Source organism: Mesocricetus auratus, unplaced genomic scaffold (genome assembly GCF_017639785.1).
Source record: "Mesocricetus auratus isolate SY011 unplaced genomic scaffold, BCM_Maur_2.0 Super-Scaffold_100018, whole genome shotgun sequence".
Taxonomy (NCBI): domain Eukaryota; kingdom Metazoa; phylum Chordata; class Mammalia; order Rodentia; family Cricetidae; genus Mesocricetus; species Mesocricetus auratus.
In genome coordinates this window covers 2,361,302-2,379,003 of record NW_024429199.1, presented here as the reverse complement: position 1 = coordinate 2,379,003, position 17,702 = coordinate 2,361,302, and the positions used below count along the sequence as shown (strand labels likewise).

Here is a 17,702-nt window from a genome sequence, read left to right as displayed (position 1 = left end):
GCCTGCCCTTCAAAGCGCTGGTGTGACAGCCTGCTCTTCAGACTCCAGCCTTCCGTGGAACCACGAAGAGAACAGAAGCCTCAAGGGACCTCGTTGAAAGAGGGCTCCCTTTTTAGCTCCTCTCTGACAAAGACTTGGCTTTGGGTGGGTGGGGGGCTCTGCCAAACTACAGTACATTAGAGCCTTTAGATGATTAAGTTGCATCTCGGAATTTTAAACTAACACTACTCCCAGGCTGGACTACCAAGCGAGTTCCAGGACAGCCTCCAAAGCCACAGAGAAACCCTGTCTCGAAAAAACCAAAAAAAAAAAAAAAAAAAAAAAAAAAAAACTAACACTACTCATGGGCTCTTGACCACGGCAGACATTGCCAATCAATTATCATTCTCTCATAGACAAAACATCTCAGAATCCTCAGCGGGGACACTAACGAGTGGTTGGAACTGACATTGAAAATAAAGGCTACGTCTTTGTTCAGTGTGGCCCAGTCCCTTGTCCTGTGGCTGAGACAACGGTCCTCTCCCTTCTCCCCTCACTCCTCATCACCGCTCACTGCTCTCTAGTTATCCCCGAGCCGGCTGCTTCCTATCGGGCATTTCCCAAGCAGGCATGGGAATGGCCTCTTTTCTCCAGACTGCTCTTCACCAGCAATCCACTTCTCGTGGCCTTGCTCTAGATATCTAAGCGCTGAAAATGACAATGTGTGTGACCTCGAGTACCGCTCCACTGTCCTCACCCCGAGAAGAGACTGAAGTCCAGAGATTGAAGATAAACGATTTTCCCAAGCCCTTCAGGCGCCGTGTGACTGAGCTGTGAAGTCCAGATAGGTGAATTCTCAGACTAAGGATCTCCACTGCACCCGATCGTGGCTGAATGTCATGTCTTGGATTGAGTTTAAGTACGTTCCCCTTGAAACAGAGTTCATAATGGACTCTTCCATCATGACTGGTCTGGGGGTGTATTGGAGGGTGCTGGGTAAATCCTACGGGCCTAGCCATGGGTCAGTTGGTGGTGTGCCCTTGGAATGGACTGATGGATTCCAGTGTCTCTCTGTTTCCTGCCTTTTAAAATTATTTTATTCTTCAGAGGTGGGCTTATATTCAGATAACATCTTATAGCCCAGGCTGTGTTAAATTTTCAAGGATGACCTTGAACTCCTGATCCTCCTGCCTCCCACCTCCCAAGCACGTCACCAAGCCTAGCTTTGCTTTCCTGATGTTTGACATGATTTCTGCTCCTACACTCACTCCCACGAAGATGAACTCTGAGAGAACAGCCTCTCCAGAGTCAGCTGATGCTGCTGCTCTGCCCAAGAACTTCCAAAACTGAGCCGAAATCTGCCTTCTCCTTCGAGCAGAAAGTTCATCTGCTCCTGATGCCGCTGGCCTGTGTCCGCAGTTCACAGAACCATAGTCCTTGCAGTCTGGAAGACTCTTAGGAAGCACTGTCCCCAAACTTCACACAAGGCAGAAGTTCTGCTACATCCGTACACATTAGACTATTAAAGGAGAAATATTAGGTGCTGGAGTGTGACTCAGAGCTTCAGAGGGCTCATGGCTCTTTCAGAGGGTCTGGCTTTGGTTTCCAGCACCCACACAGCAGCTCACAACCACCTGGAAGTCCTGCTCCAGGGGAATCATATACCCCCTTCTGATCTCTGCACTCATGAGGTGTGCTCACATAGGTGCAGGCCCACACACAGATACATAAAGTAAAAGTAAATGCCTCAAGGGGCAAGACATTCGTATTAGAGGGCATAGGAAGCAGGAGGTGAGGGCTGTGAAGAAGCCGTGAAACTGCGTCAGTCACTGCTCTGGGTGGCCCTTGCTTTCTGGCCCAAGACTCTGTCCTAAAGTCATTGTGCTTAACTAAGCAGTTTCCTGAGGGGGCCAGGCTTTCCACTTAGAAGCCATGCCCCTACTTCTTTAGGAAATGCCATCATCCAGGAGACATCTTTGCTGGCTTTGATGTCACTGTAACTAAGACAACACCATAAAGAAATAGAGTGAGACCACAAGCCACACAGATCCTTTCCTCTCCACAACCTCACCCCCTCATTGGTTACTGCAAGTTAAACACACTAGAACAAAAAACAGACTGCATTAAACATTTCACCCTAAACAAAAATGTAGTGGATTCAGGCAAAGGTGGGGGGAAGAGTTACGGGAGGGAGAACTGTGGTTGGAATGTAAAATGAAATAAAAAATTAATGGCAAGAAAGAAAAAATGTAGAGGATTCATGAATAGACTTCTGGAAAGAGCTTTGAAAGTTCAATGCCAAGCGTAGATTGGTCAGTTTGCCGAGAGGGTAGAAACCCATGAGCAGAGAGGTCTTAGAGGATCGGCCTGCAGTGGTTCTTAGAAGAGATAAATACTGCAGATGTCCAGGAAAGCCTTTCATAGGAGTCTTCAGAGATGTCTCCACCCCCTCTTCTCTAAAAGGGACCCTTACAAGTCCTGAGGTTGCCAGGTGGTGGTGGCACACGTCTTTAATCCCAGCACTCTGGAGGCAGAGGCAGGCGGATCTCTGTGAGTTTGAGGCCAGCCTGGTCTATACAGAGAAACCCTGTCTCAAACAAACAAACAAACAAACAAAAAAACCAAAAAACAAGTCCTGAGGTCTCAGAAAAAGCGCTGGGTGACTTGAAAACTAAGAACACTGATTTTAACCACGCCCAGAGCACCTTGCAAACACCAAAGAAAGATGGGCCCCTGTCAGCCCAGTCAAGGGATAGAGGACTAAACTCCTTTCCCTCTCTGGCCTTCACTGACTATCCCACTTTCTCAATAAGCTCCACTTCCCTGTTCCTTGTTTATTTCAATTCCTCTCGGGAGTCCTGGGGTAGAGTTAAACATCCCCTCCGTTGTCCCTTCATAAACTTTGAGGGATTCCTCTACCATGTTATCTCTGGAGTTAGCTGATTATTGAGCTTTCCTCTGGAGCCAATGGACTGTTGATCTTTGTTCCCCTTGCCTGGTGCAAAAGGCCTGGGACTAAGCAAGGCCTGAAAAAGGATGGTTGATGTACATACACGCGTAGGGACACGACAACCAGCCCTAACCTGAGGACACTGCTATTGCCTGCCCAGAAGTGACCTGCTCCATCCCAGTCATTAGAGTGTGCAGACCTGAGTAATAATTTACACAGGTCCCCGAAATGGCTAAAGACACTTAACATGGAGCCAGGCACATCTTAGGGGCTGTTGGCCTTTTGTTCTGGAATGCTGGGAAGATCTTAGCAGCCTGCAGGTGAGAGAGGAGTAGGATAATGAGCTGTGAGGCATTAACGATTGCTTTTGCTTCTATATCTGTATCGATGTGAGACAGAGTGTTCCTCCTGCCCAGCTGTGGGTTCCATGGATAGTTGTAACATACACCTTTCTGATGTCCACCTTAAAAACGCCACCTCAGTCCCCTTCCACACAGCCTGCTGTTTGGCTCTAAGGCTGCCACCCTCCCGATAGCAGTAAGAATAAATTCATTAGTCTAAGTCTTTGGTCTTTCCCAGTGAATTTGAACACCACAACACAAGCATGAATGAGTGAGTGAATGCATGGTCTGAAGCATGCCATCTTCTGATGCCTTTTATCTGTCTCATCCGTCATATTTCAAATATTACTGCCACTCAAACTCCATACTATATAGAAAATGACTAAGGGGTGAGGCAAGCTCCTTGAACACTGCACAACCTATAACACATGCTCCCTCTCCTCCACAGACAAGACACTGCACAGGTTAGTGGCTGCACAGGTACGCTAGCTGACCCCTCCATCGGGGAGGGTGGCCCAGGTAGACTGGTTAAGAACACTTGGAAATCTACACAGCATGATGAAGAAACATGGAAACAGCTCTTGTCTTTTCAGTCTCTCTCTGGATAGCCTACCAGAGGGAAAACGGCTGATTTACTCACAGTGCCGCTAACTACTATTTTCTTTTAAATATTTCTTCTCCCCTGAGTAGACTATCAGAAGCCAGGGCAGCTAAAAGCCAAGCTCCCCTGTTTGCTTGCTTATTTTAGACATTGGCTTGTAGAAAGGGCTGTGACTGGTGAGACTCTCTGGCCTTCCCAAGAGAAGACAAAAGCCCATTGATTGCAAACTGCAGTCACACATGCGGGGAACAAAGGACTCCGTCAGAGACAGAGCTGCTCTCCTTCTTGGAGTGCTGATGTTTTCTTCTGACCTGCCAAGCCAAAAGTCAAAGTCGAGGGCAATGAAGACGGAAGGCCAGCTTTCTGCTACCGTAACAAGTGCCTGAAACAACCTATTTATAAAGAGAAAATGCTTATTACGCTGTGTGGCCCTGATGCTTTAGGTGAGGCCGTGTATCTGAAAAGTAAGGGAGAGGACGGAGGGGAGGAAGGGATGCTGATGAAGAGGAAACCAGCACCTCCCAAATCCCCTCAAGGACATACCTTCAGTGACCTAAAAGTCTCCCGCTAGGTTCCCACCTCTGAGACACAGCGCTGCTTCCTAATAGTGTGCAGCCCTGCCTAGCAAGTCTATCCCTGGACCTTGGGGGACGCTGGAGCACCAAGAGTTCTGTACTAACCAGTCTCCCGGGAGAGGGAGGGCCGAGGCGGTAGAGTAACTAGCTTTAATGGCCTTGCTTACCTGGGGTCAGCCTTGAATCCCCCACTGGAGTCCTTCAAGCCCTCCTTTTCATTTGGTTGTCCCACCATGAAGAAGGTGTCCCTGATGGTGGGGAGGTCCTCTAGAAGACCTCTCAGACTATTGCCGTATGCCATGATCTGACCCCGAAGGGCATAGTGAGACATGCGGAAGTTCAACCTGGAGGCCAGAGGAAGACATGGCACCCTGAAGAATCCAAGATCTTCAACCTCTCAGGGAAGTTCCAGAATCTACCTCCCAGGGGACTTCTCAAAGAGACTAGAACATTCTCCGTTGAGAAGACGTCACAACCTGCATAAGGCTGCCATTGTCTGAAGGCAGAAGCATGGACCTCTTCCAAGTGCCCCATCCTTACTTCTAATGCCCCTCCCCTCAGCGTGAGGTGTGAGTCTTACTTGGGTCTATCCATTCTCTATGGCTGTGGTTCATTTACAACTCCTGGTGGGTCTGGGTTTCTAGGTAACATGCTGGCAAGGGTACCCAGGCAGAGAAACCAGAGTGCATTATTCATGTAGACTCTACTTACTTTTGGCAATATTCAACTATTAGTTCCCTCTTGACTTTTTCAATGTCATCCTGTTGATAAAAGAGGAAATATATATATATGAATGAATGTATGGTCAAATTCAAGCGGGAAATAGCCACGAGGCTGAGCCTTTCTTTCTGAGGGCCAATGTGTTGGGAGACCCTTGTGTGGGTCTCTTCTATCTGCTCCCATCTCGCTGAGAATGCCAACAGTGCCAGGTCCTGACCACTTTCCATGTCTCAGGGTTGTGTTTGCTGAGAACAGGCCTCGGGGCTGAGGGAGAGCCTCTCTCTAGGAAAAAGGGCAGGTTGGCTCTAAAAGAGGTTCCCCACCCAGCTTTGTGGTTTTTGACAGAAACCCACTGGGTGCTTGGTGGCTCTTCCACTCTGTCTCTGTGGGAAGCAAAGGGCATTGACAGGACATGACTCTGTGCTGCCTGCTCTGCTGCAAGGACTCAGCTCTATCTGTGACTGCAGTCACATACTTCAGCCAGCATCCATGGGATGGTAAAGGACTAACTTGTTAACTTGCCAGTAGGCTGAAATCCTGCAACTGTCAAAGCTGACCTAATATTGCCTGAGTTCTTTCTGGTCTGGTGGTGTTGGGCAACCCTAGAACTCTGTCACACAGTCACTATTTTTTGAGAATTATTTATTTTGAGGAGAATGGCATAGAATCTCCCCCAAATAAACAATTCTCAGAAAACAGTGACTGCCCTTGCTTCCATTATCACTCTTCAGTGAATAACGCAGCTGCCGGCTATTTCGGTCCATTTACATGCCTGTGTCAGGCTAAGTCTTCCCTTACTTGTCATGGGGAGGGACAAAGCCTTTTCTTCCATTTCATTTCCTTCCAGATGATTATTTATTATCAAAAACTTAATGAATAATGTGACACTATTAACAAAATTGGGAATCTTCTAAATGATCTAATATTTGAAAAATAACTTAAATAGGAACACATTAGTAGCTTCTGATAAACAAAGATGACATGTGAGCACCTGCCTACCTTGCCCAAGCCACCGACCCCTGCAGGTCACTCAAAAGCAGCAAATGTCCTGGCACAGGTACTCAGACCAGTCCTTTTAGAAAGTGACAAGACACTGGGAAAATGTGCATTCCTTAGGGCATTACTATGGTCTATGTGAAAGGATTCTGTCTTGCCTGGGTTCTGTGCAGTGTTTTCCATAGCCCTTTCTGAATGCTTAAAGCAAGAGATGCCAAATTCAGACTATTCATTTATTCAAGCATAGAGAGTTTCAGGGAGACCCTCTTCCTTAACACTCACAGGGCTCTCCATCCTGTCAGCCACCGTCTGTTTTCTGTGCAGGAAGGTGTTCAGCATCGTGTCCCGCAAACCCACCTTTTCTAGTTGAATAGACACGAAGGCTTCTGGAGCCCTGACAGAGAAAGAGACAGCTGAGCTGAGGGCAGCGGCCAGCAGATGTGTGGCCCCAATCACTCACATGTTGGGCGCTGCTGCAGGAAGTCAGGCTTCTTCTTAAGTGCATCTGATGACTCCATTGTGCTCCCTGGAGACCCCATTGTGCCTAAAACATGCATCGGCAATCCCTCCCCAGACATCACAGCCTGGGCAGTGTACCCTCTCAACGTTAGCCATTGAGACACCAGAACTAGAGGGTCCTCTCAACTGATCTTAAATTTTCATCCACACTGGGAACGTGGTCTGAAGACACTTGACCTCTGGCCATGTGTCCCATTAGCAGCATCTCGAATAGAAGTTATTTTGCTTGTCATCATTTTTCCTTCCACATTCGCCAAATTAAATTAGAACGCCCTTGGTACCCAACGAAATACCAGAGTGGCATAGTTATTAGAGAGTATGTCTATGTCTTTCTCCATCATAGTGGGGAAAGATCAAGGCATAGTAGGCATCATTGGTGGTAGACACACCTTCTTGGACACCGCGATTCTCAGAGAACTCACCCTCCTATTTTTTGGAACAACAGTAAAATCTTCATTAGAATAGTGAAAGCAGTTCTGTGTTTTCAATCTTATGTAGTTACACAAAGTCTGGAGTGGCTTATTTATCTCCCTGCTCGTGAAGGAGAGTATGGGAAAATCTACAGAGAAAGAGACAGGAGGGAGTCAAGGGAAGAAAGAGAAATTGAAGAGAGGAGAGGAAAAAGGAAGAGAGGAGAGAATGACTAAACCCAGGCTGAGCTGACCCTCCATTGTAGAGGACTGGATCTAAGGGAGTGTTCACATGCATCATCACATGAGAGCATGAAACATTAAAGCTCGCATGAGTCACTCTATTTTTTGACTCAAATATCTTCCCACTAGATACAGTACCTTTTGGTAGTCTTAAGCCCTGAAGAATGAGTAAGGGTGTCTGGAGCTTTTGGAGTTGGGGCTGATAGCAAACACTCTTTGTGACTTGCAGTTCTGGAATCTCTTCTGGTTGGACTCATTCTGTCATGATGCTTCAGAGCTGAACTTGTTTCCTAAGCCATCAGAAACCCACACGAGTTCAGTTTGTTAGACATAGGCCTTGTAGGGCTGTTGGACTACAGTGAACCCCACACATATGTGATGGGAGGAGGAGATTGGAGAGAAGAGAAGGGAAGGGAAGGGAAGAGGAGAGGAGAGGCAAGGAGGGAAAGGGAAGGGAAGGAAGGGAAGGAAAGGGAAGGAGAGAGAAGGGAAGGGGAGGGGAGGGAAGGGAAGAGGAGGAGGCATGAGTTTGCACCCTGAAGGGATAAGACACAAAGTAGGGGTATTTCTGGAATATGAGTACAGTTACGTAGAACGCTCCCAGAAAAATTCTCCATCCTACAAAGTAGAGTGGAATTCTGTGTGTGGACCAGCATCTACAGAACAGCTAATGGAGCACACAGATCTGGAAGACGGATTGCACAGATCTGCTAATGGATCGCACAGTTACAAGATCTGGAAGACTTACCCAAGTATGTCTGGATTATACCTTGTAGTGGCATCTTGCCTGTGCGCCTGTAACAGTGGCCACACTCCTTTGGGTGTGGCTTCAGGTGTGGAATGAAGCAGAAAAAGAAAAAGCTTGAGGGTGCTCTCTCTCTCTCTCTCTCTTTCTTTCTCTCTGGGTCTCAGATCCAATTAGAAGAGTGGAGAAAGGCTGCGGTAGTTCTTTATTGTTCCGTGTAGGTTATTCCCCAATAAAGCACCCACTTATCTCCAGTCTAGTGAAATCTTTACACCCGCACATTCAACATCTGCCTTCTTGGGCAATGAAACAGTAATGAGGGGAAAGTGGGAATGAGGGAGGCGGGAGAGAGAGTGCTTTGGAAGAAAGCAGAACATCGGTATCTTCTACTCTCCCAGCACAGTTCCTTATGGAGATCGGTGGGTAGAAGTCTTTTGTGTCCTATTAACTACCAAACGAAAGAAAGGCAAGCCTTCAAAGGCAAGGTCATTCTTCAGTGGCATAACCAAGGAGTTATCTTATTGAAATGATGTCAGGAGGGTGAGGCCAAAGGGAAAGAAAATCCCAGAGATGAAAAAAATCTAAAGTTTCCAACCTCGTTTTCCCCTGAACACCCTGGGCATCCTGGTGTGCAGGAAATGGAAGTCTACCAGTTCAGAAGAGGGGTCATCTTGCCAGGCCATGAAACCGGTGGGAAGGAAGAGAACCAAAGTTCTGAGTTCGATCCAGGGCTGATGCTCATTGACTGGTAGGTCTCATCTATTTTCTTTAATCTAGTTCTAAGCGGTTTCCTTACCCAGACAACACCAGATCATGGGGGCAGGAAAAGATTCCTTTAGCCTGGGTTTCCACTGTATGACTTTCTGGCAGCTGGGGCCACAGAAAGTCCGAATCCATCAGTCATGCCCTCCTCCCGCAGCTATGACCATGCCTACCTTTCGTTTCTGTGCCTAACAACTTTCCCCTTTAAGCCTTGCAACCCTCCTATACTCTCAAATTGCTTATTCAGTTCTAATCTTTTTTTTTAACAGAGCCTCACATAGCTCATGCCTTCCTAACTTTAGTTCTGTAGCTTTTACTCTCTTGAGTAGAACTCCTTAGTCAGCAGGAAAACTGTGGACACAATTGCAAAATTATTTTCCAGGTGGTCGCACCATTTGCATTCTCATCAGTCATTTACAAAGGTTTCAGACGCTTCATCTCCTTGCCAGCACTGAAGGTGGTCAATCAGTCTTCTCAATTTTAACCATTCTAGTGGGTGTGCAATATTTCTCAACGGGGCTTTAACTCACTTTCCTCTAACGGTTACTGGCATTGAGCATCTTTTCACCACTTATCTGCCAGGCTGCACTGTTGGTGGCTCACTGCTTCCCGAATAGCATTGGCGACAGCACACACTTTTGTTCTCTGTCTCATCCCCTTCCTTCTCTTCCTCCCGCACTCCATCTCTTGATTATGCTAACAGGCCCTTTCCTGTTACACAGTTGTAAAAGATTTATAAATGAGTCTGTACATACATTTTATGAAGAAGCAACCATAAGATGTACTTCAGCAGAGTTCGAAGAGGGCTGGCTGCTTTCTGCAAGACAACGGGGCAAAGCAGTGTGCAGAGGTTCCTCTGTCTTGTTTTCTCGCTGAGGCCATTATTTAACTAGAGTTTGATGTCCCTGATGGAGAATCCCATGGAAAATCACCCAACTCTATTCTAGGATCCTGAGGTCAAGATGCCCAGCAACCTCAGCTTCTACTAAACAGCTTGCTTGTGCAAACCTGCCCCTGCAGCTAACTGCTTATCTTAGCTTTTGTTAAAAGCTTGCTTGTGCAAACCTCTCCCTGCCGCTGTTGAGGGAGATAACAGGATGTGATTTTTGCTTTTAAAAGTCCCCTGGAGCTACACTTGGTTCTCTAAATACCTGAGTGTAGTCCCAGCTGGCTGGAATAAAGGCTTTTAACTGGCTATAAGCTGTGTCTAAGTGGTCATCTCTGGTGGACTCCCTGTGACAATAATAACTGAGTTGAATCATGGAGGATGAGCAACATTCTCTAGACCACAAAAAAGTGTGAGGAGGAAGGAGGGGTGAGGTGTGGTAGTGTGGGACAAAATGTTCTGGGGAAACAGAAGCAGAGGCATAGAGACACGCGAAGCGTACAGAATGTCTAGGACTCTTAAGGCAGCGTTTAGATGGATGGCAGGAGAAGGAGAGAGAACTTGGGTCAGAGAGGGAAGATCTTGTATACCCACATGAGGATATTGGGTCTTGTTCTTTGAGCTCCAAAGAGCCACAGGTTTTCAGTCGCTGAGGAATGATTGCCATGTACATTGTGTGTAGATGTTCACAGCACTTTTACTTGTTATAGCCAGAAAGCAAAGGCAATCAATTGATGAATGGATAAACAAAATGTATTATCTCTGCATGACAGAATGAAGTATAATAGTTGCTATAACACACACAGACTTTGAAAACATCGCTTTAAGTGAAAAAGGCCAAACACAAAAGGCCACACGTATGATACATTTATATGAACAGTAAATCCATAGACAGGAAGTACTTTAATGGTTTCCAGGGACCAAGGGAAGGGGATTGGGAGTGGCCACTTAGGTGCAGGGTTTCTTTAGAAAGTGATACAAATATTTTTAAAATAGAAACTGGTGACTAAAAAGCCACATTGAATTAGACACTTTTTTGAATTTTTTATTTTTGTTTATTTGCACATGTGCCTGTGTCTATTGTGTCTGTCCACATGTGTGTGTATCTGAGGAGACCGCGTGTTTTGTGTGTGTGTGTGTGTGGGCATGTGTGCTCGAGCATATGCACTTGAATGCACCTGAGGAGGCCATGGGTGTGGGTGTCTGAGGAGGCCATGGGTGTGGGTGTCTGAGGAGGCCATGGGTGTGGGTGTCTGAGGAGGCCATGGGTGTGGGTGTCTGAGGAGGCCATGTGTGTGGGTGTCTGAGGAGGCCATGGGTGTGGATGTCTGAGGAGGCCATGTGTGGGGACACCAGACCTTGAGCAGAGACCCACTTCCCCATCAGCCTGGGAGTAGGCAGCTGTAAGACAATGTTTACTAAAAACATGTTTACTAAAAACAATACAATGCCTCGGGCAATAAGTTCCTGAAAAGGGCTGGCCCACGGGAACGCCCTGACCTCGACCTTGTCCAAAGACTAACCGCCTCTTCAGACCCACCCACATCCACCTCTGGTGTCAGGGTATATAATAACCAGCCAGAATAGGAATAAAAGAGAGCGCCTTCTTGTGGAGCCTTCGGGTCTCTGTGTTGTCAATCCCCGACACCCTTCGCACATTCTTGGACACAGGCTGCGCAGCGGGCACGGCAGCCATGGGTGTGGGTGTCTGAGGAGGCTACAAGGAATCAGAGCCCTTAGAACTGGAGCTGCAGGTGGTTGTGAGCAGAAAGGTGTGGTTCTAGGAACAGAACTCATGTCCTCTGGAGGAGCAGCACGTGTCCTTTATTGCTAGGCCATCTGCCCAGCCCACAAATTAGCCACTTTCAAGGAGTAATTTTACGTTCTATAAGTTGCATCTCTACAACAAAAAGGCCCCAAAAATCCTCAAAAATGAGGAAAGGAGCATACATGGTGTGGTAGTTTGAATCGAGGGCCAGCAAGATGGCTCAGCGGGTGAAGGCACTTACCACCCGAGGGCCTGAGCTTCATTCAGAACCCACATAGCGGGAGGAGAGAAGTGACTCTACAAGTTATTCTCTGGCCTCTGCACATGAGCTGCGGCATGTTCACTGGCCCCCTCAGCACTAGCTACAATGTTAAAAAAAAGGATCAAATTGTCTACCTGCATTTTCCAAAAGAATTATAGGAAGGATAAACAATAGAACAATGGAATCCTTTATCTGCAAAGCGGAAGGGTGGAAACACTTTGTCCTGGATGAGTCTAACCAGCCAGTATTTTAGGGTAATCTACAAAGGAAACATTATCAGCACGCTGCCACTCACGACCAGCAAAGAAGGAAGGACAGTGAGGAATGGGGTGTGACACACATACATTTCCATACTGCTTGGGGCTCTTCACTCAGCACTCCCAAGGAACAGCCCCTAGGCCCTTAAACCTTGCAACTGGCCCCTGGAGCAAAGTTGGTGACCTCAGCCTCCACCCCCATCTTCCACCAGCCGGGCCGTTCACCTGCTCCTTTCTCCCAGAGGCCGGCCACGGACACTGGGATTTCCTCCAGCAGAGGCCAAAGAAACCCTAGTCTTAAATCCACAGATCTACCTTTTAACAGCAGAGGTGACCCCTCTACAGAAGAGGCTTTGCCCCAGGGCCTCTGGGAGGGGTCTGAAGAATCCAGACAGACAAGCCTTGTGGGGGACTTCTGGAGTCTGGGCACACAAGGAGTTAGACGTGGGGTTACCAAACTCAGCAGCCAAGTCTCCCTTAGAGAGTGAGGCCCTCAGGGTCTAGGACACAGCTGTGTCTCCGGAGGGTCAGAATGCCTCTTTGTGGTGAAATATCCCTGAAGCTACGCTTAAGTTCTCCCCATTAGATCAGAAACTCAGGCTCCAGGACACTTTCTAAGTTGCCACTTGTGTACTAATGCACAGTTTGTGTCATCAAAATACACTGACTTCATCAGAAAATTATCAGTATTGTCATCTTTGGTGTACCCATACCCCAAGGACTTTTTAAGAGGGTGGTAGGGAGAAATGCCCTAAAACAGAGATGAGATCTGTCATGATTTGGGAGGTGTGTCACTTTACCTCATAAATACGCTGACCCCTCATAAATGTTCATTTAAACTTAAAAAAGTCAAAACATAGACCCCAATGGGCTGCTAACCCCCCACCACCCACCACCACGCCGCCAGCCTAATCTGATCTCTCTCCATAAACATCTGCTTAAACGATCCATGTCCCTTGGCTGAATTCTGAGGAGAACTCTCCCCCGGTCAGGTTCTCACCTAATCCCTTCAAACAGGGTCACGCTTTCCATCTAGCTGCTTTTCCACATTCTTGTCCAAGCCTCTGTGAAAGCCACATGACCGATCAGGCCCAGGCAATAAGTCTTTGCAAAAGGAAGATTATGGAGAGCCTCAGAGCAGCTGGACAGGCAGAGACTCGCAAAAAAGGTGGCTGAGAAACCTTCCACATGCCAGAGGATGTGCACCCTACACATGGGGACACAGCGCCTGAACCCAGCACCCCTCAGACTCAGCCTCTTCACCCGGTCGCTTGTTTATACCCCTCTGAGCAGACTTTGTAATAAACTTTGAAGTGTGCTTCCCTTCACTCTGTGCGAGCTCTAGTAGCCCCAGGTGGGAGTCCCGGGAGCTCCAAGTTGTAGGCAGCCAATCAGAAGTTCCAGAGGCCTAGACTTGTGCCTGGATCTGAAATGGCAGGCGTGTTGGTGTTGATGCCCTTTACCGTATGGGATCTGCGGCTAACTGAAGGTTCCTGGAACTGAGTATGAACAGTTCCAGACGGTGTCTTGCACAGAACTTATTGCTTGCTCCCTGTCAGGGAGAAATCTCCACAGCTTTTGGAGCCACAGATGTGGTCTGCGTTTTGAGTGTACAGTATGAGAAACTGTATCTGGTTTCCCTGCACAGGTCAGAAAGGAAAGGTGATGGAGGGAGGGAGAAAAGGCAGAGGAAGGGAGGAGGGGTTGAAGAGAGGGAGGAAATGGGAGGGGAGGTGGGGGAGGGGGGGCGACCTGGCGCTAGCTGCCGGCAGGGGCAGCATCCTCTGGCTTCCCCATCATAGAGGCTGACCTCGGTATCATCAGGACTGTCTGCTCCAGGGATGTCGTAGAAGGACACCTGTTGAATGGCCGCCATCAGAGCATTCTTCTGAGCCGCCTGGCAGGCGAGCGCCACTTGCATATTTTCCACCCCTGAGTGGAACAAGAGCTACAGGAAGAGAAAGTGAGAGATTGCTCCCAGAGAGGGGAAACGCTGACGGTGGGTGGGACTCATGGCTTCCGTAAACCGTCAAACACCCAGGACTTGAACCGAAGGGCACACTGGACTTCTTGTCGCTCAGCTGCCAGATTGAGCCGGCTCCTCCCCGGGCAGCCATACATCCCAGGCTGATGGCCTCCAGGTCTCAGCTGCCATGAAGACACCAAGCAGCTCCCCTGCTGTCAGGGAGGACTCTGATAAGCTACAGGGGCTCAGAAGCAGGGATCTTGAAAGCCAGGATTAGATTGAAGTCATCAAGAAAAATATCTACACACACACACACACACACACACACACACACACACACACACAGCAAAGAAATTTAAGGGGAAAAGCAGAAAATAGCACCAGGTTTTAAATGGTAAGATGAGGTCTCCACTAACAAGTACATACTTTAAAAGCCTTCTTTTCGTCTCTAGCAGAAGTTAGTGTACGTGGGCTGCAGTCCTCAGGGTTCAAGCCAGGCTCATACAAGGCCAGCATCATTAATAATAAAGAACAGCTTTTCTTTTGTTTGAGACAGGCTCTCACGTAGCCCAGGCCGGCCTCAAACTCAAACTTGCTATGTGGTTGAGGCTGGCCTTGAACTCTCTATCCTCCTGCCTCCACATTGCCCCTGCCCAATGCTGGGATTACAGGTGTGTGCCATGAGGCCAGGTAAGGCTTGGGGGAAAGCTTTTCTTGTGAACGGAAGCCAATTCCTATGAATTAATTTTTTAAAGAAGAATAAATCGCTTTGATTTTATTTTAGCTTCTCTTTCAAATTTCAGCATCTTGTCTAAAGAAATGCGCAAAATCACTTACCTTGAGGACGGCATCTTTTGTATAAAAACTGAACTTGCCAATTTGGTTATCGCCCAGCTCAGCGATGGCCAGGCCGTGGGCCGTGGGGGAGTACCTGCAAAGAGACAGGTGGAGCTGTCCTGTCCTGACACACCTGTCAGGGCAGGCCCCTCTGATGGCTCAGGACAGCAGCTGACCAGCTCTGGGAGGTCAACCTGTGGTGACCGCTCCGTACTGTGGGATGTTCGATTCTCTTCATCACACCCTGTTCTTCTTACTTTCTCGACTACACCAGTTCAGGGTCACCCACCCCGTCAACTCCTTCCTCTACACACCCCTAAAAGGCATCTGCTTCTTACTGTCATCCAGCCCATTCTCTACAGGGCTCCTGCCTTGGGGCACAGCCCTTTGTAAGATGTGACTTTCTATCAAGCAACTTAGTGTGCACCAGTCTTTGTTTTCTCATCTGCGAATGGGACTGTGAGCTACTGTAGGGTCAGGCACTAGGAAATTCATATGCACGAGTGTGCTTGGTAAAGTGTCAGCCACCGTATGAAGGTGCCAGCACACTGCTCTTACACTGTCACTCCAAAGTGACAGCTTTAGGAAATTAGCATATGATGGGGGTTGTCCTTTTGTATATATGTTTCTCTTTTTGGTTTAATAAAACACTGGTTGAGCTCTTGAATCCCAGACTGATGCCTGGGAACCCAGCATGGGACTGATCAAGACCCCCTGAATGTGGGTGTCAGTGAGGTAATCTATGCGGCCTTGGGTAGTAAATCAGTATTTATTCCGGGTATACAAATGAACTCTGGGTGCCCATCCCACAATGAGAGATGCACTCTCACCCTGGACTCTTGGGGGAGGGTCTAGGCCCTGCCCTGGATGAAATGACAGACTATGGGCACCCCCATGGAGGGCCTCACCCTCCCTGGGGAAAGAAAGTGGTGTTGGTGGGGTTGGTGGGAAGGTGTAGGAGGAGGGGAGGGAAAGGGAGAGGGACCTAGGATTGACCTGTGAAGCAACCTTGTTTCTAATTTAAATTTAAATTAAAAAATAAATAAATAAAATAAAACACTGGTTGGCCAGTAGCCAGGCAGGAAGTATAGGTGGGACTACCAGACAAGGAGAATCCTGGGAGAGGAAGGCAGAGAGTGAGCCACCAGAGAGACGCCATGTAGCCACAGAGGGAGTAACAGGTCCAGGCACTCTCTGGTAAGCCAAGACCACATGGAAATACTTAGATTAATAGAAATGGGTTAATAATTAAGAGAGAGGTAGCCAATAAGAAGCCCAAGCCATCGGCCAGACAGTTTATAATTAATATAAGACTCTGTGTATTTATTTGGGACTGAGGGGCAGCGGGACCAGGCAGAACAGAAACTCCATCTACAAGCATATATAAAAGTAAGTCAAGATGCAAGCTCTCTGAATGCACGAATCATCCCTTCAGCAGGCTCTCCTTCCCTTGAAGCCTACCTGGACATCACTGGGAGGTCCAGTCACCACTCACCCTGGCCACGGAGCCTCGGGAAGTTTGTGCCGATAGGTGGGTTCCAGCTTTTATTTTTTTCTAGAAGTATAAGAGACCAGCTCTGGAGGAACCCTGACTACAGTTTGGCTCCACAGTGGCAGCTGGAGAGTGCACCTCACTTGAGGTCCCATCACACTTCCTACTTTTCAATGCCAGTCTTGTGGTGAAAGAGAGCGAGAGAAGAATTTTCCCTGAAGAATTATTGGGCAATGTCTGGAGATGTCTTCAGTTGTCAGACACAAACAAGGGGTAGGTAGGTTGAAGAGGAGAAGGGAGAGGAGGAGGAGAGAGGACGAAGAGGAAAAGGAGGAGGAAGAGGGGAAGGAAGAGGAGGATGATGGGGAGGAAGGGGGAAGGAGGAGGACAGAGGCTGCTATTGCCATCTCTCGCGTAGAAGTCAAGAACGCCGCTAAATAACCTAAGGTACAGTAGCCTTGTAGGACAGTAGCCTTGCTTCACCCAGTGAAGATGAACACAGCCCTAATTTTCAGGTGCCAAGAAATCGACATAACATCCTGCCATGCTAACCTTTCACTCATGTCCATGCTCTGAGGAAACCGCTAGCCTAACAACACATCTGAGTCAAATTCTGAGCAGTGATCTATATTAGCAGCACAAAGGTGTCTCCTCAGGGTGGAGCCAGTGCCGGGACCCTGGGAGGAAGGGCAGACTGACTCTGGGAAGAGGTGGGGACAGGAGAAGCTGGCCCTCTGATGGAGAGGAAGGAGAGGTGCCTAACAGTAGCTGAGAAGATCACGTCTGTCGTCGAGAAGAGCAGCAAAGGCTGCCCTGAGCCATGAGATAAGTTCCATTGGTTGGAACTGGCTTCCAGCAAAGGAAACTAAGATGTCTGCCCATGAGCTGTGTGCTGTTGTTACAGATGCAGAAATGGGGCTGACTTCCTTGTCAGGGGAAGCGAGAGGGAAGGCCAGCCCTCACAGTCCTTACACCTGGAAGGACACAGTCTACCCGAGAAGCTCATTCTCTGACCTGGTTCTCCCAGGTCTCCATGACTTCGTGGGTTTCTGTGTATTTATTTTCTTTCTTCCCCCATTTTCATGTGTGTGTGTGTGTGTGGTGGTGGTAGTCATGCATATACGTATGTAAGTTTAAATGTATATCGGTGCCTGTGTGTGGGGATGGGTGCTCATGGATGGAGAGGCCCAAGGTTGATGTCAGGGGTTATCTTCATCGCCTTCAACCCTATTCAGTGAGGCAAGCCCTCTCAGTCAGATGCAGAGCTCACATTCTGTGAGCCAGCTTGCTTTGGGGGTCACCTTCTCCACCCTCTGAGGCTGTAATTACAGGTGGGTCGCCACGTGTGTGAGGTATTTACATGGGTTCTGGGGACCCGAACTCTGGTCCTCAA

At 48.1% G+C, this 17,702-nt stretch overlaps 1 protein-coding gene across 8 annotated transcripts in view; it reads right to left on the bottom strand.

Moving 5' to 3' along the window:
• Nucleotides 1-17,702, bottom strand: part of LOC101831404 — a 165,973-nt gene that overhangs the window by 71,042 nt on the left and 77,229 nt on the right. For all 8 annotated transcript variants that reach the window (XR_005869434.1, XR_005869433.1, XR_005869432.1 and 5 more), the window contains exons 22-27: nt 14,818-14,911; nt 13,825-13,962; nt 7,473-7,624; nt 6,445-6,556; nt 5,158-5,207; nt 4,614-4,790 (exon numbers count right to left, since the gene is read on the bottom strand). Coding sequence is in view for 5 of the 8 variants with exons in the window: in XM_040728142.1 (XP_040584076.1) it covers nt 4,614-4,790; nt 5,158-5,207; nt 6,445-6,556; nt 7,473-7,624; nt 13,825-13,962; nt 14,818-14,911 (723 nt within the window). In the remaining 3 variants the exon portion in view is untranslated. The remainder of the gene's footprint in view (nt 1-4,613; nt 4,791-5,157; nt 5,208-6,444; nt 6,557-7,472; nt 7,625-13,824; nt 13,963-14,817; nt 14,912-17,702) is intronic.